Source organism: Festucalex cinctus, chromosome 19 (assembly GCF_051991245.1).
Source record: "Festucalex cinctus isolate MCC-2025b chromosome 19, RoL_Fcin_1.0, whole genome shotgun sequence".
Taxonomy (NCBI): Eukaryota; Metazoa; Chordata; class Actinopteri; order Syngnathiformes; family Syngnathidae; genus Festucalex; species Festucalex cinctus.
Genome location: NC_135429.1, coordinates 7,985,038 through 8,008,342, shown reverse-complemented (window position 1 = coordinate 8,008,342; position 23,305 = coordinate 7,985,038). Strand labels below are relative to the sequence as shown.

At 41.4% G+C, this 23,305-nt stretch overlaps 2 protein-coding genes across 2 annotated transcripts; one reads left to right on the top strand and one right to left on the bottom strand.

Moving 5' to 3' along the window:
- Positions 1–3,208: 3,208 nt before the first annotated feature.
- On the bottom strand, positions 3,209–15,314 carry ube2ql1 (ubiquitin conjugating enzyme E2 QL1). Its single transcript, XM_077507008.1, has 3 exons — positions 15,085–15,314; positions 13,859–14,762; positions 3,209–6,477 (listed from the first exon to the last, which is right to left on the bottom strand). The coding sequence occupies exons 2-3, from the start codon at positions 14,555–14,557 to the stop codon at positions 6,346–6,348; spliced, it is 831 nt and encodes a 276-aa protein (XP_077363134.1). The 5' UTR covers positions 14,558–14,762; positions 15,085–15,314; the 3' UTR covers positions 3,209–6,345.
- Positions 15,315–15,953: 639 nt separating this feature from the next.
- med10 (mediator complex subunit 10) lies at positions 15,954–17,459 on the top strand. Its single transcript, XM_077507009.1, has 4 exons — positions 15,954–16,334; positions 16,402–16,485; positions 16,748–16,850; positions 16,922–17,459. The coding sequence occupies exons 1-4, from the start codon at positions 16,213–16,215 to the stop codon at positions 17,015–17,017; spliced, it is 405 nt and encodes a 134-aa protein (XP_077363135.1). The 5' UTR covers positions 15,954–16,212; the 3' UTR covers positions 17,018–17,459.
- The last annotated feature ends 5,846 nt before the right edge of the window (positions 17,460–23,305 follow it).

The following is a 23,305-nucleotide window of genomic DNA, read 5'->3' as shown; positions in this document are numbered from 1 at the left end:
CTAGCCTAGCACTAATGCTAAGGTTGTGTTACGTTTTTCCTTTAAAAAACTAATTTTCACACACAAATGCTGTGAGAACACATGATGTAACGCTGTACAAAGGCACAAATGATTCTCAATGTGGGGGAAAAATAAGTTATTGTAATGGAATTTTATTTTTATTTTTTTATTACACACATGACCTTTAATGCATTCAGGTTCTGGAACTAAACAAACTTATCATTGAGCCACTTATTTTCCCCCTTCCACCCAATGCATTCGTTATACCACACGTATACACACACCATGTCTGTCTTGTCCCATATGTGTGGCTATAATGCAGGGAAAACACATTCATTATTGAACATTCCCAAGTAAGCAGAGCCATGGCTACATTATGCATGCCGCCATATAGAATGAAACCACATCTGCCTCCAAGCCTACTCTGTGTTTGATGCATGGTACAATGAATGCATAAGATGAGGCGGCATGTGATTGCATATCATGCTGGGACTGATCGTAAAATAAGATCTACTGTAACACAAGCAGTCAAAAATGTAACGTGTGTGACCGTGCTTCCAAAATCTCCTTCTGTGTGTTTGGGAGCGGAAATAGGACAGGCGCAAATCACATCTTATATAATGACATCAATATGATTCAGATGGAGATGAGCCAATCCTATAATCTTTCGGTTTTGGGGCCTTATGTCAATGTAACTTCCCTTTTTTTTTTTTTTTGTCTGCTTTAGAATCTGCCAACTGACCGAAACCTGAACTGCTGAATCTCATGAGATGTTACATAACTTAATATTTGTTTAATTGGAGTCTTATAAGAGAAGTAGCAAAGTAGTAGTAGTATAAAACATATAGTGACGACATGATTCAATAGTTAATGTTAAAAATTCAACAGCTTTATGCTTCAGGTCAATGGATAATGTGCTTCTCCTTCTGGTGTAAGTGCCTTGGCCACTTGGAGAGGGTCTCAACTAGTTGGCTTAAATAATCCGGCATCCATCCAGACCATTCATTCATTCATTCATTCATTTTTACTCATAGCACCATGGCCCCCTAACCTTAAACTTTAGGGTTTCACACTGTAAGCCGACTTGTAAATATTCACATCCATTCATTTTTACAATTTTACTGATAAATGGAATAAAAATAATACAATAATAATAATAATAATAATAATAATAGTGTTTATTTTAAACAACACACATGCGCAAAACAAATTACTTGCGCTGTTTCAAATCGTAGGGCCAAAATGCCCATATTCAGTAATAGTTCTTTGCAGAGGATAAAGAATACAAAGTATTATTCTATCTTAATGTGTTGCACCACACAGATTGTGTTAAAATATCCGTTATGTGGTTGTTTTAAACAATCAGTGTGTAATTGTCTCTGTTTTTAGACTTAGACTTGACTTTATTGATCCCTTATGCTATTTGTGAGAGTAGACTTCAGGTGGGAGTTTTTTTTTTTTTTTTTGAATATTCATGCACAATCTGCTGCTTGTTGTGGTGTGAGTTGAATTCCCTACCACCATTCAGTGCTAGTATCTCAAAATTTTGCGTGCAAGTCAAACAACAAACTCTTATCTTAAAAAAAAACACACATCCCGCCGCTCACATCTCAAAGCTCCACTACATGTCGTACCGAAGTATTACTTCAAAACAATTACATTTTAACAGTTTATTGACTGCATTTGAACCGTTTCAACACTATGTGCTGCTTTTACAAACAAATACCTCTACATGGTTGTACTTTTAGTCACAAATCGTATCTCATCTTGTCTGACCTTTAACTGACCTTTACGGACTGGAATATCATCCCTGATTTTCAGTCTGAATGTTTTTCTAACCTCAAGAGTCTTGTGCTGTATTGACTGAGAATATTTTGCAGCTTTTGCACGCTCCGGCGTCCACACTGAGTTTTCCTCGTCAATATTTTGCTCACTGAGTCAGAGCCATAGTATGGATTCCATATGCTGCTCAGGTTCTCCTGCGTTAATGAGCAGCAGGGAGCATCAACTACGCAAAAAACGAGCGCTCGGAGGGGACTCATTAATTAGGATTCATTTGTAATGATGATAATGTGTTAAGGTGTGTGCGTGCATGTCAAATCGGTTCTTCTGCACAACAGCAGAATTGTGGATGGAACATGCTGAGCAAGTGCTGACGTGGACGGAATCGGCGTTTCGGGCAGTTTTGCAAAGCTCAGTAAAAAGTAAATAAATAAAATAAAATAGCCCGATGGCGTATGTGCTCACATTAATAATCAGTCAGGTGATATTAAACCACAGCTACCACCATTTCATACAAAACAGCATCTAACATTAGTAATTTTTCTGTTGGTTCATAAAATGCTGAAAAAAATAATGATCACAAATATGAAACCTATGGTATTCGTATCATTGCGCGTCGCCCTGGAGACAGCTGCGTTTTCCGCCTTTTTTTTTTTTTAAGAGTGAGGTTTTGTGATGCAAAAGTATCACTCTTTTGAACACAAATTGTTTTAAGAAGAAAAACACTTTTTTTACTTGATCCCAGCCAACTTGCCAGACTATTTTCCTCTCGACCAAAACAGTACCAGAACTCATGTCACAGAACGCTGTCAGGGGTAGACCTTATGGTAAGAATGTAAATGATTAAAATGGCATTGTTCTTTTAGCAAAGATTTTTAAAACCAATTATTTTTAGGGATGCTCGATAGAATTGATACTTTTTTCCCCCCCTAGACCGATACCAGTACTCAAATCAAGCAGTCACCGACACAAATGGTACCAGAGACATAAAGTTTCACTTAAAAAAATAAAAATTATAGAAATACCTCTATATACACTCCAATATTAAAATCGAAACAACAAATAATTAAACTAAAATTGCATGACATTACCTGGAGGTGAAGCAGTCTGATTGGTCAACAGAAGGAATATACATACAATATACAGACGTTTTCCATTGCTTTTATTTTGTATTACCTCCTATTTGTTAGACAGTGTCACACTGCTATGCTAAAAACGGCAGGCCAAAAGTGCTGAATCCTCAACTTGTAATTTGCTCAAATGCTACTTTCGTGTCTGTTTACGCATCGTACGGGTGTTGAGTGTGCCAGCCACTCGGGGAAATACAGCAAAATATATATTTTTATTTTATGTATATATTGGATTTCGCAATGTGCGTCGGTCAAGTTGTATGCGGATTACAAACAAAACACACAACTCAATGCAATCACTTTGAATATGCTGTGTATTTTATTGCACATTCTTGTTTGGTCTTGCAAACGAGCCTTTTCCCCCCACATTCGTCCGACCAAACAATCAAGTCAGGAGAATGCAATTGTCCAGCCGAGCTGATCTCAGGTCAGATGTGCACAGGCCCATGTTGTACATGAGATGTGAAGCACTGGGAGACCCAGACTGAGCCGACATATGTGACTTAAGTGCGGGGACCTTTTATCCACATTTGAGCAGGACGGATGGGGAAGGTGTGACTTCATGGGAGCTGTCGTGAATTCCATTTGGGCCGTGGCGGAATTTTCTTCCAAGGAGAAAGTCCCTTTAAGGTGTTGAGGCTTTGTCCTTCAGTCCTCCAAACACACAAATACCATTCTTGGTCAGATCTTTCTTTCTCCTTCCCTTCATTTTCTTGTGACAATACCTGCATCATGCTTCAAATCTTCATTTTTGGCAAACCACAAATAAATTAAAACACAAACATTCATAGAAGACATTTGAGGACGCATAAAAAGAAATGCACATACAGTACAGAAACTCCTCTTTGCACCTTCCAAAGCAATAAAACAACAAGAAGCATTTTGTATGTTTTTTTTTTTTTATCTCCAGTTTTTTTTTTACTTTTCTTGGAAAAAAAAGAAAAAATATACAGTAGGTCGCTACCAATCACAGTTGACATGCAAATATAATACAACATAACCAGCTCAGTTTGTGTCTGCTAACTACCAGTCTAAATCTACAGATCACAAAATGATTGGCTTGAAACCAGCAAACACTCAGCTAACGAGATATTTTGTGGTAGAATATGAATTCAATTTACAGTATTTCTGCACTGGCAATCAATCAATACAATCAATCCTGAAATGAAACGTGTTACATGGACCACACTTGATGCTTAAAACACACTTTCCCTCCCGCTCACACATCCACATCCACATCCTCCAGCCTCGCCTCTCCGTCTGCCTAAAACAAACACAGCGGGGCTACGCAACGTGGACCGAAATGCCAGCAGGCAGAGGATGGAGCCGAGCGGGAGGTTTGACGTCCTCCATCCTTTCGCGCTCAACCGCCCGTCTCTCTCTCTCTCTCTCGCTAATGACGCTTGGCGTAAATGTCAGCCTAATTAGCAGCTTTGTCTCTGACATTTAACTGGCACAAGGCAGAAGTAATGCACGTGGAAGCCGAGTTGACATGACGGGCACGCCGCAGACGCCCGAGTTGCATGATAACACACATTGTGGACTAAAGTATCGGGACACACATTTTGGCTGATTCTACACTTTGTAGGAACAGTTTTGTGGAAGCCTGTTTCTATGATTTTCTCTCAGTTCATAGCAGACGTTCTCCGCTTCAATGTAGTTTTAGCTGGTGACGGAGAAATTAAGCTTCATGATGCACATGCAATATTCTTTTTAACTCCTCTATAGATGGCAGTAGACATTTAATCTATTTCCATTGCTCTATACATCTATAAAAAGTGGACTCCATCACCTTGGCACTTTGATCCCGCTGTTAACTCAAAATGCGCCGTGTTAGTGTTAGCTTAGCAGACAGCATGGCTTCTCTGTCTTTTCTCATTATCCCTCCATGAACATGATACTTGTCTGAAATGTAACTTATTCATTGCCAGAGATAGTAATTACGGATTTCAGCCTGACTCCACAACATGTTTCGGCGCACTAGTAGTAAAATCGTTCTGTTTTGCTTTTCAATGTGTTTTACTGAGAAACAAAATGCTAATCAAAATGGTAATCGGGCAAGTGTACCTTTGTACCTCAGTGAAACCACCTCCTAATACGGATAGCCTGTCCTTTCCCAGTACTGTACTTCAGAGTCCAGAAATTTCCATCGTACAGAAAACCTGTTCAGGAAAGTAGAATCCGACTCTACATTTTCTTCCATTTTCCCCTCCAGGTGTTCCAACATTGCCTCCTAACAGTCTGTGTTTTTATTCCTTTGCATCCATTAAGTTGTCAACGCAGGTTTCGACCATCTTACAACTCGCTGACATTTCCAAGAAGCGCCCCCCCGCTGTGCGCCCATACTCGCCTTGCCCTCTCCCTAATATCCCCAGATGTCTCTTTCTGGGCAATCATGTGGTGCTGTGGAGCGTACATTCATTGAAATGGCGAATCTCCGTCTGTATTTCAAGCCGTGCAGGTAGATGTGCGCACGAGTGTGTTTGTAGCACAGCAGATTTCCTGCTGGACTTTGGTTGTCTTTACACCAATCACACAAACACACACATATACCCTTAAAAACAGTAACTCTTTAGGCCTTAGTGTTATTCACAGTTCCGTTTTCTGTTTTAAAGGGTCGTTCCCCTTTCACACAACATACACAAAATGAGGCCAGGCCTTCATCTAAATCATGAGGATGGCAGTCTAGTGAGGTGATTGACTATCATTCTATGTATCGTACATCTCTGCATAATGCAACATGTGACCTTTTTTTTTCTTCCATTAGAAATCAATATCCATCTACGCAACAGTGAGCGCTAAATTTATCCACGAGACAAAAGAGACAGTGGGCGAGCGAGCTTGTAGATAGGTGAGAAAGACAGAGAGCACAGCTCCATGTACATTACAATCTTCATGTTGCATCTAAGTGTGGGCAACCGCACAACCGGCAGGAAACCGGGACGAAACGAAGGAGTGAAGGAGCGTAAAAGTCGGCACGCTGCCCATCTATTAAACATTAACGGCTTCATTTATATGCAAATGAGCCCACAGCCGCACGCAGACGACCAAGAGTAATGCCGGAAGGAAGGGAAGGTGGCGAGTGGAGTGAGGGAGTGACGGGAGGATGCTTCATTCAGCTGCAAAAGTCCACACTGTGCCCAACGTGCACGAGACGAAAAAAAAAATGTGAGGAAAAGCACAAAATGCATTCCCAAATGCGCACACGCCTCCCTCTCAGGCCTTTCCCAAAACGGGGAAAGAATTTCCCTGGGCGAGAGTGAGGGCAAGTCACTTCGTGGAGAAGTAATGATGATGATCACTTGTCTGCATATTCAAATGAAATCCCACACATACACACGCACACGCAAAGAAAGCTACAGCAAAAGGTGAGTGTGACGGATTGTTGAGTTAGCGTGGTGTCATTTTGCGCGTGGAGGTCAGGGGTCGGCGCTCAGCCGTCCGACACGGGCGGAGACACCCAGCCGTACTTCTCGTGGGTCTTCACCAACGACTTGAAGGTGGCCTCGGCTTCTTTACGGCTGAAGGCCTTCTTGGACTTGCCGGCTTTCCGACATATACGCCCCTGCAAGTGAAGATATGAATGATTATTGTTATTATTTTGAGATCAGCTGATAAAAGAAAAACATGTAATAAGACAAAGGTCATTGGAAGGCAGAGTAAGTCATATCTGGAACTACAATTATTCCAGCCACACGTTGTGCTCCTTCTGGTCTGCACACCTTGGCCAGCAGGGGGCAATATAATACAGACATACAGACAAACAAAGAAGAGCCTCACAACTTCACCAAGTAAGCAGTTTTGAGTTATTTTCCGCAGAGGATAATGGAGATATAGTGATTACATTCAGTTATTTAGTCTGTTAACTTGTATTGCTACTGTTCAAATATCTATTCGTTCAAATTGCATAACACTGTGACATTTGATGCTATTGGTTAGCCTGTTTACGGCATTTTGCATTGTGTGGTAGCATTAAGCTAAGGAATAAGTATAGTAAGTGAACAATCCCCATATAACAGTTTTATGGCAGAGGACGGGCAGCACGGTGAACGAGTGGTTAGCACGTCCGCCTCCCAGTTTTGAGGACTCGGGTTCGAGACCAGGCTCCGGCCTTACTGGGTGAAGTTTGCATGTTCTCCCCGTGCCTGCGTGGGTCTTCTCCGGGTACTCCGGTCTCCTCCCACATTCCAAAGACATGCATGGCAGGTTAATTGGGCGCTCCGAATTGTCCCTCGGTGTGCTTGTGAGTGTGGATGGTTGTTCGTCTCTGTGTGCCCTGCGATTGGCTGGCAACCGGTCCAGGGTGTCCCCCGCCTACTGCCCAGAGCCAGCTGAGATAGGCGCCAGCACCCCCCGCGACCCTTGTGAGGAATAAGCGGTCAAGAAAATGGATGGATGGATGGATGGCAGAGGACGGAATTACTAAACAATAGAAAACAGGAGAATCATTTTTCCCCCCTGGTTTAAAAAAATAAAAATAAAAATAAAATAAAAGTATGTTCTTCCATTTGGGAGAGACGGTACGATCACACAGAGCAGGTTCCATTTTTTTTTTATAATGTTGTGATCTATTTTCCATTTTCTGAATGAAACCTGTTTAGTTATTAAAAAAAAAAAAGTGCACAGAGTAAAATATTCCGATTTTTCATTCACTTTTCATAACCCCCCCCATTCCACTTGTTCAATGCAATGTAATCAAACTAATCATTTTTGTTTGACCGTGACAAATAGAAACGCTAATTCAAAGTTGAAGATGGCCACTTGATTCCATGTGGACTAGTATAATCTACAGCTCTGTCGTGGGTTTGCTACCTCTCACTTTGTTTTATAACACTGCACCACTTCCCTTAGCCGCTTTATTGGCTGGCGGCTTTCTGCTCAGACTAATGAAACAATGTTTCTATGGCCAGCCTTTCTGCATGCTGCACTGCAGTTCAGATAAATACTCAGATAATATTGCTCGTGTTGTTATACTACGAGTGCCGTCTGCGCTGTAATCTTCCTCTAGTGTTGTGATTTACATTAGAAATACACGGATCGAATGAACCATTATGGCGTAACTTTATGGTTATTATAACACGTGCAGTTCATAAAGAAATGTGGTTTATGGGCTGTGTTGCTGAGATCTAATGCCAACCGGAGTACACAGGAATTGAGGAATGATTCAACCTCGTTAGGGTCAAAGAGCACAGAAACGCTGCTATGTGTGCGTCATAAGGACTTTGTGCGATGAACTTTCATTGAAGTTTTGAGGATGGACAGGAAATGATGATACTTTGCAAGAATGAGCAAGACTAAATTGCATGTTAGTCACAGCAAATGTTAAATCAGAACATTATTTAGCTTGTTATTTGCAATTTTTGAATCATTCCCCATTAATCAATAACAGGGGTCAGCAACCTTTGTCAAACTGAATGCTTATTTCTTAGCTGATGATTAATGAGAAGGGCAACGAGTTTGATGCACTCCAAAGCAATTTGACGGTGCTGAGCTCAGGACTTTCGAGTTCTTCCACTCCAAACCCATCCGACCATGCCTATATGGACCTTGCTTAATGCACCGGGACACAGAAAAGAGGCTGCATAAAACTGTCACAAAGGGTAACATTACAAATAAAGATGAAGCGTGGGTATAATATGAATATGGCTGGGTGACAGACCTAAAATTCTAATTAAGGTATGTCTATAAATGGTGATTTAAGCAAGTGAAAACATTACAGATTACAGATTGTTTGACTGAGATGCACATACAGTGACAGCTTTCACAGCAAGGCATACAATGATACCTTTGTTACATTTTCGATCTTTGTAGAAAACATGGGCATCATTTAGCAAAAAAGTGATGATCCACTTTTCCTTGCACATTTTGTCCTCCTATTTTGTAAGGTGTTGTGAAATCAATCAACCAATGTCTATTGTAAACTCATATTGAGTTTTTTTTTTTCCCTACACTCTCTCACTTTGTTAGAGGACAATGGCACATCCATTATGTCACGATGTTGCAGACGTGCTCGCAGACTCGTTCCGGTTGCAGAGATCACATGCCATCTGATTAGCCATGCATATTTTCCCGGCCACATACGCTTTTGCTCTCGCCACCTCAAAATGGCGCCTGTTGCCTAGCTGATGTGCCTCATTATTGACGGCTATTGTCTAAGACGTTGCTGTCATGGCGATGCGCTGGCAAGGAACTTAACCTCACTTTCATTAAACATTTTTTGTTTTGTTTTTAATGATCAGGCTTCTGGTCTGCCACTGGTGTTCCCTTATTTGTGAGCAAATGATAGGGCTGCTGAATATGTCAACGTTACATAAATTGTCTGTGAGCTGAGCCTGAAATGCGTAAATTGAGCATTCATTGGCCACATTGTGCTCTCAGGCAGAAATGATGAAAAAAACTAGCTCTTGACAGTTGTTAGATGAAAATTTAAAATATTTCGTTTGGAGTGGGGAAATAGGGAGAGCATGTTTAATGAGTGAGCGTCCGGGGGGCTTACGCAGTCCCATGTCAGTGTTTATATATTTGGGCAAAGTGCTCGCTTGTGGAGAAGAACACACTCACGCAGAGTGGCTGCTGGCTAATTGTATGAATGGGAATCGGTCAATGGACGGAACAGGACCGGCCTGGCGAGGCCCCGTTGCATGTTGGGAATCGGCGCTAAGGGACTGGGGGCGGCTTGTTGCGTAACGTAGGCATGTGCTTGAAGAGGTCAGGATGAACAAACAAGAGATCAATAGTGCACTCATCAGATCATGGAGCCCCTCTGGGACTGATAGTCGGGTCATTAGAGGATAAAAATCATGCTTTTTAATGTTAGCACTCAAAATGTGTGGTTAACTGTCATAACCAGATTGAAATTTCACATAGCACTTGAACGCACTTACACGCCACAGTAAGCATTAACAGCGTGGATCATCAAGCTAAAACGTTACTGATGATGTCATCATGCTTGGCTGGGATGTGGGGATGTGTCAGGGGTTGAAAAAAATAGACTTCCGATGTGGTATTTGCATTGACATTCCAAAAATATACATTTTCAGGCTAATCCAAATTCAGTGGTACCTTGCATTGGTTAATATTAGATTCTGACTACAAAATTTATGAGAAAAAATATTGTTTCACTGTAGGACTGCACAATATAGCAAAAAAATATTGATATTTGATTGAATTTGACCTGTCAGCCACTAACTAAAATGTACACTGCCATCCAATAGTTGAACATCATTGATATGTCATTACAATTAATTAATTAAGAATATGTTGAGTTTGAGGAATAAGCGGTCAAGAAAATGGATGGATGGATGTTGAGTTTGCTTATTTTCATGAAAAAAATAATTCTTCCATTAGATCATAAAAATGACATTTCCTTAGGTACGTTAAATATCACAATGATATCGCTATCGCTATATTTAGCAACTATTATGCATATTGCATGATTTTCCAATATTGTGCAGCCCTATTTCACTGCATTAAAATTATATCCCTAAATTGACCTTTATTATATATTAATTGTATTTTTTTATTAATTTGGGTTAATATATTTTTTTACCCCATTGAACATATAGAATAGTTGGCACAGAAGAAACATACACCATGTTAAGTTTAAACAAATACATGTTAACATTCTGCTGTATTTATTATTCTTATTAAGTCACAGTGTCACATTTTTAGAACAGATATGTGGGCTACTCATGTTGTCCTTGGGGCAAACTAGAGCTCACTGGCACCTTTTTTTTTGGACAGTGCAGATTAATCATAGCAAAAATCTATCTGTATTTACAGTGTCTCATCCATTTAGCTATTTCTTTACATTTTATTGACTTTATTAGGGATGTTCAATACCACTTTTTTTTCCCAGATACCAGTACGAGTATTAAACTTATGAGTGGTCACAGTAGTAGTTTCATTCATGCCACTGTTTTTTGCGGGAATTTTATGTACTCGTGGTTCTATTTGGTACTGGCATTGGTGACTACTGATACTGATCAACTCAAATTTTCTTTATTAAAATGTATAGCAGAATGCAATAAATCAATGCAATAGATCAATTTTTAGTAAATGTGCAGATATTTATATTATTATCATTATCATATTTATAATTGTAGATGTTTGTCATGTTGACTTAAAATTTTAATTTCAAGGTGCCACATGTTCAAATTCATGCAAGTCTGTTGATCATGATGATAATGTGTCGCCTACATTTACCTCTGCTATTTGATTTATAATAAAGCATGCACACTGTTTGTCTTCTAACAATGGCACTGGAATAGAAATGGAAGAGAAAGACACAAACTGATGACCTACATACCGTGTACACGCTCAATGTGTGTGCCTCATTGTTGACTTTCATCTCACCACACCCACCCTTTAATAATAGAGCTTTTTTCATGACAAACATCAAAACGGTAGTCACAAAATGCCGTCCACCGAGGATGCATCAACGCATGTTGTGTCTTTCGGATTAGCATGTCCCCCCGAGCGTGTGAGAGATGATCTGCTTGGGAAAATGCAGCGCATGCAAACACTCTGCAAGACACACATACGCACGTTACTGTACATCCGCGTTAATCAATACTGTTTCCATTAGCTACAAGGAGACACTGCAGCACATTTTGTGAGTGGTGCGGTCGTCAATCTGCCAAGCGGGATGCCTGCGCGCGCACACGCAAACGACGTGTCTCATCTTGCATAGGAGATGCTCCAACAAAAGAAACGCGACATGGCGGGGTTGCATGGCGGACAATCTGCTGCTTTTTTTGGTTGGGAATATTCTGAATATTCATCATCCTGCTGAGTCTCAGTGAGGACGCGCAAGCAGATTCAGACTTATTTTTAACTAAATCTCTCCAGGATCTGACGCCGAGTGCATTTGAGGATGCAGCCATTTCCGTCGGAAGCGCAGAGATGCTGCAAAACACCGAGGGGGACGGGATTTGACAGGATTACATAATCGGGTTGATCCGAATCACACAGGTCTGCAATCGTGGCATCCCCGTTGCTTGCATTTCTATCCCCCCGTGGTCTAATAGTTCTTTGGAAATGTGTTGGTGGGTGAGGGGGGCGTATTTCTGTGTGACTTCCACTTGGTGGCTACGCGGGTCTTTGTTGCCAGAGGATGCTGACGGACGAAAGGCAATCAAACAGGGACTGCAGAGAGTATTGAGGAGAGGGGGAGGATTGGGTCGTTAAATGGGTGCCGTAAAAAAAAAAAAAGAAAACATCCATCCATTTTCTGTAGTGCTTGTCCTCATTTGGGTGAAGAGAAAACTAGGGAGGTTTGATACCACTATTTTCCAGACTGATACCAGTGCCAGTACACAACTGTTGAGTAGTCACTCACACTGATACCAAGCACCGATACCACAATGACAGATCATTTTAAAGAAAGAACTATTTTTCCCACTAGATCATTTTTCTTTAAAATTCTGCCCGATACAATACCTGCCATCTGATTCTGTACTCACACCAAATATGGGGAAAGCATGTTAACGCTTTACAGGAAGTCCGGATCAAGATTCAAACCCAGAAGCTGATGACTGTGAGGCAGATGTGCAAATGGTACTTATTTCATCATTTTCCCCCCAATTTCATTCCTTTTGTCAGATAATTAAGATATTGAAAAGCATGCCTAAATCTTTGGGTCAGAAAATTAACAATATTTTTGGTTATTGTTTTTAGACATAAAACTAAAAAACAACAACAAAGCAATTTGTCGATGGTGGTGCCTAAATATACAAGATGAATTTTTACCTATGACCAAAACTGAATCTCAAATCATCAATGCAATTGATCCATTGCAGCACCCCCAAAAAACACCCAGTTTAGTTTACAAACATTTTTTTTTTAAGAAGAAAAGTTAAACCTCACAGTGCTGTACTATATATACCACCAAGTATTAAAAATTGCCCTCCACTGATTGTGCACCTAATAAATTTTCTTATCAGGGTCTTCCTCTGTGGGGAAAAATAGCGGTTGACAAACCAGCTTAAATGGTGCATTGCCGCCACCTACTGATAACGCCCTTCCACTGCAAGGAAACCAATGTGAATTGATGGTGGACTTTAGGGGTGTGAATTGCCTAGTACCTGACGATTCGATTCGTATCACGATTCACAGGTCACGATTCGATTCGATACCGATTAATCCCGATACGAATTTATAAGTCGATTCTTGCGATTTTTTTCATTCAAATTTAGAAAATACTAATCAGTAAGCTTGTAGAGTGTAAGATTTATATGAAAATGTATTATTTATTTAGCTGAAATTTCAGTCTTATAGAGGTTGTAATCTGTTTCATGTTTGAACAGCATTAAAATAAAATATTAAGGCTTAATGTTCCGTTCATATAACATTCTTCCATGCCCAAGGTGTGAATCCTAAAAAAAAAAAAAAAAAAAAAAAAAAAAAAAAAAAAAAATCGATTCTGCTGATTATTGAATCGATCCGAGAATCGCGCGATGTAGTATCGCGATATATTGCCGAATCGATTTTTTTTAACACCCCTAGTGGACTTATTTTGTTGTTTCAAGTTTCACAACAAACAACAACAAAATTATTTGGCCAAGGGTTGGCTCGTATCTTGGAACGCTTGTAAATCAATGAACTTGTATATCAAGGTAACACAGGTATTCAAACCCCAAAACAGGGCAACTGTGAAGCAGACTCGCTAGCCATTCGTCCAATGTGCTGCCCTGTATTAATATACACGATTCTAATGTTTAAAAAATGAAAATCCAGTCCATGTATTGAATTGTATTGTATTCTGTTATATTCTACATTATTCCAAGTCCAGTCTATATGCAAGATTACTCACTCTAAAAGTTTAGTGTGAGGCAGACATGCTAACCACTGATGTGGAAAAATATGCTTTAAATTACAAACAGGTGCGACTCCACCTATGCATCAAGAGAGACAATTAGCAGCCGTGACGGCGACGATCATCTCACCTGTCCTTTTACGAGGCTGGCCGCAAACTGCCTCATGACCGCCTCCACCGTGTAGGCGCTGGACCATCCGCGGGGGGTCAGCAGCTCCATGCAAATGGCGCCGCCGTCCAACACGTAGCCGTTCTCCAAGCGGGGCGTCAGCACCCGCATGAAGGGCGGCGAGAAGGGGAAGTTGTCAGGGAAGGTGACGTTGAGCAAGATGAACTCGGTGCTGGTCTCCTTCATGTCCTGCCACAGCGCCGAGTCCTTGTCCACCTGGTGCAGTTTGATGTTCCAGTCGAACAGGTTGTCCTCCACCAGCTCCACCGTGATGAAGTTGTCCCCTAACCTCCGGATCTCCTGCAGCTCCTTCATCAGCCTGCGCGTCCGCACTTGGGTGCAGTGATGCCGGTGAGGGGCGAGGGGCGGCACGGAGGAGGCTACGGTGCTTTTATGCCCGCCTCCTCCGGTGTGCTGCTGCTGCTGCTGTTTCTCCTTGGCATCCTTGCCTGGCTTCTCCTTGTCCTTGGCGTGCTGGTCCAGCTTCCTCGCCTTAATCTCCGGGGTGCTGAGGATGTTGGTGTCGTTGGCAGTCTGACAGTTTTTGTTGTTTTTCTGGTTGCCTTTGGTGCCCTTTAATGAGCCCTGGTGGTGTTTGGGGTCCTCCGTGTCTCGGTCGTGCAGGCGGATCAGACCGATTTTCCGCAGTAGAGTGGCCATAATTTAGTGTACGGATCTGAGTTGGATTTCTCCGCAGATCCCCCCCCTGCAGAGGGTCGAGATTGCACCCTTTCCCCCTGGAACGGATGTGGACTATTGAGTTCACCTTGCTTGCACCACTCTGCCTTCACTGCAGCCTTCAGGGGTGATCACAGCCCACGATCCCTCGCTTTTCCTCTCAGTGCATCATCACAGCACGGCGTGACTACAAATAGAAATGGGGAAAAAAATAAATAGCATCTTCCATTCCTTCAAAATATCAATGTAGGTATAACGTTTTGTCCGGAATTCAACCCCATCCCTCCCCCGCCCCGTTAACATTATTGCAGCCGCAGTACGGACAAATGCGTTGAAAAAGATACACGCTGCACGTCACTACATCGATAATGTATTGCATTAAATAACCAGCAAAATGCTCACAAACGCCTATGACATAAGACAATGTTATTAAAAAATAAATAAAAAATGATGAGGTCACGAATGTAACGCGCGATGAACCCGAGTAATCAAACCATAAACTCGCTTACCCAATGCGTTAAATCCAGAGGGTCTTCTGCAAGTAGCCACCTCGCATGGGCCAAAAAATAAAAAAAATTTAAAAAATACAATCCAGAAGGAGAAGATCCACGAGAGCTGCCACGGAGCAGACCGACAGAAAAGCGCTTATAATAGTGCGTGCCTTTGTGCGTGTACGTGTGTCTGCATGTGCGTGCAGCTGCTGCAGCTCTAGTAATGCAGGGGATGGCGAGCAAGCAGACCAACTTTAACGCTCAGCCCACATGCGTTCACACTGCGAACACGCATTTCAAAGTAAAGCTCGTTACACACGGCAACAATTTTTGTTTTGAGCGTGCAGACTCAAAAATGATATTAGGCCGACTCCGTTTGGAACCATTCCACGTAAACAGGAAACATTAAAATATATGCATTACGTGTGAAAATGTGGTATTAGATTTCTGACAGATGGCGTTCGATAATGAGACAATCACAACACCCACTCGACAAACAATGCTGTTTAAACATCTCAATAAGCACAGTGCATGTCATTCATCATTAAATCAGGATGGCGTAACATCATCGTGACACCCCGAAGAGACCCCGAAGACATGCTTTTATTGCGAAGGTGGTGGTGTCATTTCCGATTCATTTGCGCTTATTTTCCTCCATATTTAATTTAAACTGCGATTTATTTACAGAGATAACGAGTGTTTTTCACAGAGAATAAATTATTTTATTTTATTTCATTATTTGTTATTAGATAACGCTTATACGTGGGTTACGTGATGACGCTTCTCAGTTCGGGGCTTTGGTTTAGAGGGTTAAAAATAGTAAAATATTTATTAACCTTTTTATGATTACATTAAAATAATATTGTGAGGGAGCATTGCAGCGTTTTGTTTAATACTATAATGGCTACAATTTTGACAAAGACCATTGCAGGCTGCAGCAGCACGACGTTTTGATCCAGAAAACGACAGCCCTTGATTGGTTGTCACCATGGCAACTACCAGAACCCAGCAGTGGTTGGCTGGTTTGCTGCCGTAAAGCACGACTGCGCTTTAGCTACGCTAGCCTTGGTGGCTAACGAGAGACCGACGATTGTTTTGACACACGGCGTTACTTTATGCCATTTTCTTTTTTAGAATAACATTTAAATGGCGGAGAAAAATGAAAACCTCGAGGAGCATCTCGAAAAGTTTGTCGAAAATATTCGGCAACTTGGAATTATCGTCAGCGACTTCCAATCGAGCAGCCAAGCGGGACTCAACCAAAAACTGTGAGTCATGTTTGAATTGACGCGTTGTAAACATTTGAGTTTTTATGGCTTCATTTTGTTTTTACAGAAATTTAATGATAACGGGACTGCAGGACATCGAGAAGTGCCGTCAACAGCTGCATGAGATCAACGTACCACTGGAAGTATTTGAGTAAGTTTGGATGTTGACTTCATACTCTTGTCTGCATTTACGTGTTTATTTGCGGATGCAAATTAGAGAATCTGGGGTCGGGTGTATAGAATTTTTATATTCATATAGAACCCTGTGATTGGCTGGCAACCAGTCCACCGTGCCTCTCACCAGAAAAGTCTGGCTTGTGATTTGTATGCTGTCAAATGCTATACAAAATGGATGTATGAAAATTATTAAGGCTTTTGTGACTTGTGTGTTTTGTCTGTGTGATACTATTCAGATATATCGACCAGGGTCGCAACCCACAGCTGTACACAAAGGAGTGTTTGGAGAGAGCCTTGGCCCGCAACGAGCAAGTTAAAGGAAAAATTGACACCCTGACAGTAAGAAGTAACACATCGAGCCTGTAACAATTGGACACACCTGATTTACAGGCTCCTTTCATCTATTACAGAAATTCAAGAGTCTTCTCATCTCTGAACTCAGTAAGGTGTTTCCGGAAGAGATGTCGAAATATAAGGCGATACATGGTGACGACGCCCCATCTTAGTAACTCCTGCACTGTCAGTCCTGACCTGTCGACCTGTGAGAATTACATTTTAAGCCTTGCAACAGTCAGATCAAGGAGGAAATCCTCTGCGCCTGCGGTCACAACTGTTTTTTTTTTCTCCTGAAAGTTAATTTAAATGGAGTGTGTTGGCTGGGTGTGTTTATAATAAAGTGTTAAAGTGTTTATACATATACTTGTCACATGGACACTATTGGCAGCAGGGTACATTTCAAGCTCCATATTGTACATAACTCCTTCTTGCCTAGCCATTTCTTATTTATATCTTTTTGTAATTTATATAGCATACAGTCACACCACTTGTACATAACAGTTTTGTAAATGAAATTATGAATTCAGGTGTTTTTTCTTTTTCTTCAGACGTGCTCAGAAACATGGTCTTCTATTTGTATTCTGTTTGTATTAAAGGTTTTGTAAGTACAAATTGGACTCACTTTTCATTTCAAAAGTAAAGTAACATTCTGTTTGTTTTTGCCATCTCAAATATATTAGTGTGGCTTCTGCAAAACATAAAAACAGGAAAAAAAAAAAGTAGCAAGAGTGAAGGCTATTCATCATACCTTCACTTCCAACGGACTTGCGCTACTTGCACTATGACATACATTATATAAGGCAGAACAACAAATTGTAAATCGGAAATAGTTTCAAGTCGTGTGATGCTTGTTTCTTACGTTGACTGTTGGAATGTGGGGAGAGCAGGACACCATCAGTTCTCGGGGTGCTGATCCACATTGTTTCCAGTCACGTCAAGACATGGAAGCTCACACTGATCTTGGTTCACTTTTTACTAGCTACAGTGTGGGAGCAAGAGAATAAAAAACAAGCATTGAATCGATCGGAGTCCAAAACAATGTAAAAAAATTACACTCACTAATAAAACAAAAAATTGCAAAATACAAAAATACATTAAATAATTCAAGTCAAATTACATATGTCAATCAATATTCAACATTATTATCTCTATCAATTTTAGTCAATATTTCTGATAGTCTCGTACCTTCATGATGATGATGTCAGCTCCCATTAGGCACCATTAGTCAGGCATGCCATCAGCACTTCCTCATTTGCTATAATACTATGTTTGCGAGTCCTCTTGGAGATGACGCGAATCCGGTCAAGGGCAGATTTTTTCAATCCAATAAAGATCCAAATGTGAGATGGTTGAAATTGAATTAGCGGCTGCTTCTATCCACTTTGGTTTGCAGTCCTACATACATACACACACACTTTGTGGCACTTTTTTCACACTGTGTGTTTGTGTTGTCATGCCTGAAGAGCCAACAAAGATGCTTCTCGTTTTGTCCCTCAAAGGAGACAAATTAAACCAAAGCTCCAAAACGAAGAAACAAAGCTGAAGTCTTGAGATTAGCTCCCTTGGCGAGTGAACCGGGCCATTTTGTTTAGGAGGGTAGGGGGGGGGGGGACATTTTTACGCCTCACCAGGGTTTGTCCCGATTTTCAAACTTAAATTCTGTTCATTTGTTCTTCAATTTCACGGCGTGAGACGATACCAATCCCTAAATAAGACATGCGCCGACCTGAAAACGTCTCGCCTGCTCACTGAGCTGACGGATAGCTACAAGACCAAAACCGCAAAGAATTGGGGAAAAAAAATGTGGATGAGACGCTTTCGCAGGCTTGAAAGCGTGGAAGGACAAAAGTTCACACACCACGCGCTGGCTACTTTCATTTCTTAACAGCTCTCTACTGTCTCATTTTGCTTTATGGTACACTTTTGGGAAAGGCATGAATGGCTGCACTGCGCCACTGAATGTGTCCTGCAGGTCTTGAGAGTTTGGTGCAGTATCAGGTGATCTGCTGTTTTCTGTGCAGCATGAAAATAGAACCGCCTTATAAGAAAATATCTGACAACATTCAATACATCAGCAAAGGCTTCGTGCATTTAGTCTAGCATGAACCCCGCCCCAGTGACCTTGGATTGCTACTGGGACACAAAAGCAGGGCTAGCCAACCTTTGATGCTATTAGCATAATGTCTTTTTGATGCTAATACTAAGCGGTGAGTAGCCGCCGAAGCCCAGGCAATTTGTTTGCACGGGTGCGGGTCGCCCCTCTCCCCGTCTCCTCGCATTGTGACCAGTGCCCGTCTCGCCTCAGCTCCGTGACTGTCATTCAACTTCTCCGTGTGGGTCAGGAGGCGGACCCCCGACTTCCTTCTGTTGTGTTCGTCCCTATAGCAACCATCCCTACGTCACATATTCTTTCTCTCCACTAGTCTCTAGACTACGATTTTCAGTCTTTATTGAGCCAGGGTACATATTTGCCACTCCACTGAATAAAAACAGAGAAGTGGCAGCAAAACAGGCCAAAATCCATATGCAAGGCAGGTTAAAAATACTAGTTGCATATTATGTGGGTTAACCAAATGTGGAGAAACAAGTCTAGTCTTTATGTCTCGATTGAAAAACATCTCCAGAGGGAGCCGTTCTAACAAAACGTTTTCCTAGAACAGAGAATTTTGCCAAAAGTCGACTCTAGCTTAATGCTAATAACAGGTTGAAACACCATATATGGACTAGCAGGCATTGGGTAATTATAAACCTTTAAACAAGCGGGGAGAATCTTTTTTTTCCCCAGGCAACTTTTTACTTTTACACCCTACATTTGAAAATTTATATCGGTACTTTATACTCCCGACTTTGTCAAAATAGATTTTTTTTTTTTTTAACATCCATGGGTGATGACACGACATAAAAAAAAGACAAACAGAGAAAGGTAAAATCACCCATGGGTGAGGTCCTGAGTGGTTTTGGGGTCATATGAGGTAATTTGCTGGTTTATTATCAGAGTAAATGAATGACAGAACTAGGGCTGTCAAAGTTAAAGCGTTAATAGATTAATTAATCAAAGAAAAATGTCGCATTAATCACGTAGTAACGCATATTAATCGTACTATTTCTTTTTTTACTGGCACTTGAGCCTTCAAGCCTTAACCGCGGATGGTTACATTGAAGGTTGCGCAGGTCAGTGATTAGGTCAATGCACAGCATTTCCTACGCCTGTTGTTCCAAAATGAGCGGGGCGACTCCAGTCGGTGGTAAATTTCGCTTTAAAAAAGACCCCGACCAGACTTTAGATAAAACAAAAGTAATTTGCGTTTAATTAATTAATCATTTCTGAATTGCACCCAATTGATGATGCTGTTACGTTTTGAGCAATACACGCATGCATGCAATTGCATACATGCATTTAATCAATGTTTGCAAATGACATTCAGATAATAAAAAGCGGTAATGTCAAAATATTACGGTATTTTGTATTTATTTTATATTACATGAATACGCAAGTAATTTAGCTGATTAATCCTGATTAATCAAAATTAAAAAGCCAGATTAATCAGATTAAAAATTGTAATCATTTGACAGCACTAGAAAGAACCCAGGGGTGAACAACAAAAACAGTAGAGGCCCCAGAATCGAACCCTGTGGAACACCATATGTTGTGTACTGCCTAACAGCTGTTAACAGCTAAACAATGTGAAACATTTTTGCTTCTTATTAAGATCCCTGTATAATACCAACTATTTGAGATGGGTTTTTTCCCCTTTTGTATGCTTTAGTCATGATGGAACCGTTTATGGCGCCGCAATCAAAAACGTCACGTGTCTGTCATGATTTGCCATCAGTGTTGATCAACACTTTAATGCCAGCACTCAAGTGAGCGCTATTCTGGCTTCACGCGCGTCATTGCAAAAAAAAAACAACCAAACAAAAACACATTCACGCCTCATTTTTAAAAATCCATCTGTCTGCAATCAGCCCTAACGAGCTAAAACGCACACGTGAGGCCTTCATGTGTCACATTTTGAAGCCACTAACCCAGCGTCAGCGATCGGCACGTCAGAGGGAGGACAGATTGCGTGCGTGAGGGTGCCGATAATAGGATGATAAAGGCGCTAAATGAAAATCATAAATCAGAGCGATGATGTCTGCCGCCTGATGTCACTCGCACCTGCCCCCGCTAAGGACCCGTCAGCAACGGCTATCGAATTACGCCGCTTAAAAAGCCCCGCAGATGGGCCTTAATAGATGGAAAACAATAGCTTGCCATGCTTTTTTTTTTTGTCACGCGTGCGTACGACCGCGCTCATCGCTTATTAAATGCTTCTGCAGCCGGCCTAATTTGCAGAGAAAAACAAACAACGCGCAAAGCGAGTCAGACAGAAATGAATAAAGGATGAGAGAGAGGAGCGAGGGGAGTTCTCGTAATTTCCCTTTGGTTTAATTAAGTCTGCATCTCCTTTGCCTCATGTGGTGCAATGTTAAAGGGTGAAATTGTGAGCCCTGAGTGTGACATTTACAACAAAGCTCAGCCACTCAAGTCATCCCACTGTCAAGTTCAAACCTCACGAGTCAGTCCATGGAGAACCAGCAAGGTAATTACCCACAATTGTAATGGATGTAAAACATGATGATGGTATTACTAGTTGGGGTTCGAAAAGAGTGCTTCGGTTGAACACGTGGGAAGGCCGTCAGTGGATTTTCTCACAGTCAATGGTCATTGCAATATTATTGGCGTTTGCCAGAGGCAGTGATAGCGCTCCAGGCGTTTTAAAGCAGGATGCTGGGAAAAACACTCAGGGTCAAGGGAACATCAGGAATTTGACATTTCCAGAGCAGTAAAGATTTACATGAGTACAGATGCAACCGTCATCATACATCTATGTAATACTTGACTAATTAAAAATGTAGCCGGTCATATGGAATCATTTGTACTAATTCATCATCAATTGAAAAAAAAAATAAAAAATGATGGAGACTGCTGAATCGATTAATAATCCAATATTTTTGTATGGTAGATGATAATGTAGAGCCATATTATTCTGCCCCAATCACTCAAAATATAATATATAATACTACACAACTGTATTGTAAGGCTTTTTGAGTTTTATGGGTGATGTCACATGTGGTCAAGTCGCCCGTTAATTTGTTTCTTGAATATTTTACCTTATAGTCAGCTGCTACCTACAATCCCCCACTGTGACCCAAGATGTCTTATCCCAACGGTCACATACACACGCTCCATAAAACCCATCCACCATCACCCCACCAACCCCCTCGCTGAGGTCAGCCCATAAATGCCAAGCCATTCCTCCCCCTCCCTCTTTTTTTTTTTTCAACTCCTCCACCCTCCTCCCGAAAGTGCTGCTCACCCTATTTTATGAAGGGTGAACAGAAAATAAAAGGAGATGTATCTGGATCGTTTTGCCACCTCTGATTTAGAAACCCTAACTGGAGCATTTTGATGTTGTGAGTAGGCATGATGCCGTCATCATGGAGGATGCAAAACATAATGACTTTACGTGTGTACTTGCGGGGGACAACAAAATGGAGTTTGGAGCCAACGTAATGAGCAAACGTGAACGTAATGAGATTGACCGACCACTGTATAATGACGTCCCCCCATGGTGGCACACGTGGCGCTGCATGGCAACAAAAAGAGCTCATTAATCACCATCAAGGACGTACACGTTTGTTTATATGCATGTTGGTGTGTGTGATGTCGGCCTGCCAGGTGGTTTTGCATCGATGCATTTTCTCTTCGCTTGCTGATGTACACTATGCATGAGTGGCTTTTTTATGTATAGTCAAGATGCAGATAAATATGCACATACTTGAGGCATCGTTCATCACAGTAGAAAAAGAATCTTCTAAGGCAACTCCACAAGATTAAACATTGAAAAAATATATTGAGATGCTGAGCAGATACAATATATTGAGTAGTGGAATAAAGTAGGAAAAATAGCATACATCCACACAAATACAGACAAATACACACACTCATTTACTCACACATTAACATACTCTCACATACTCTTGTACTCCCACACAAACATGAACACGCACATTCAGTCACACACAACAAAACGTGAACATGCACTCTCCCACTCATAAAACACAAATTCACTCACTCGTGTATGTATGGACTCACTCACTCACTCACTCACTCACTCACTCACTCACTCACTCACTCACTCACTCACTCACTCACTCACTCACTCACTCACTCACTCACTCACTCACTCACTCACTCACTCACTCAGTGACTCGCATGTATAGACTCATTCACTCCCTTCCTCAAGCAGTGAACGGTCAAACATAACATTGACTCATCCTTTGGTTCCCTCTCCCACTCTCTCCCTTTTGTGTACCCCGCACAACTTGGGAGTCTTCAACTGCGCGGACACTCGAGTTTATTGGATCCAGCACGACGATGTGGGAGGATCACCAGCGTGTTTGCCCACAGCTTA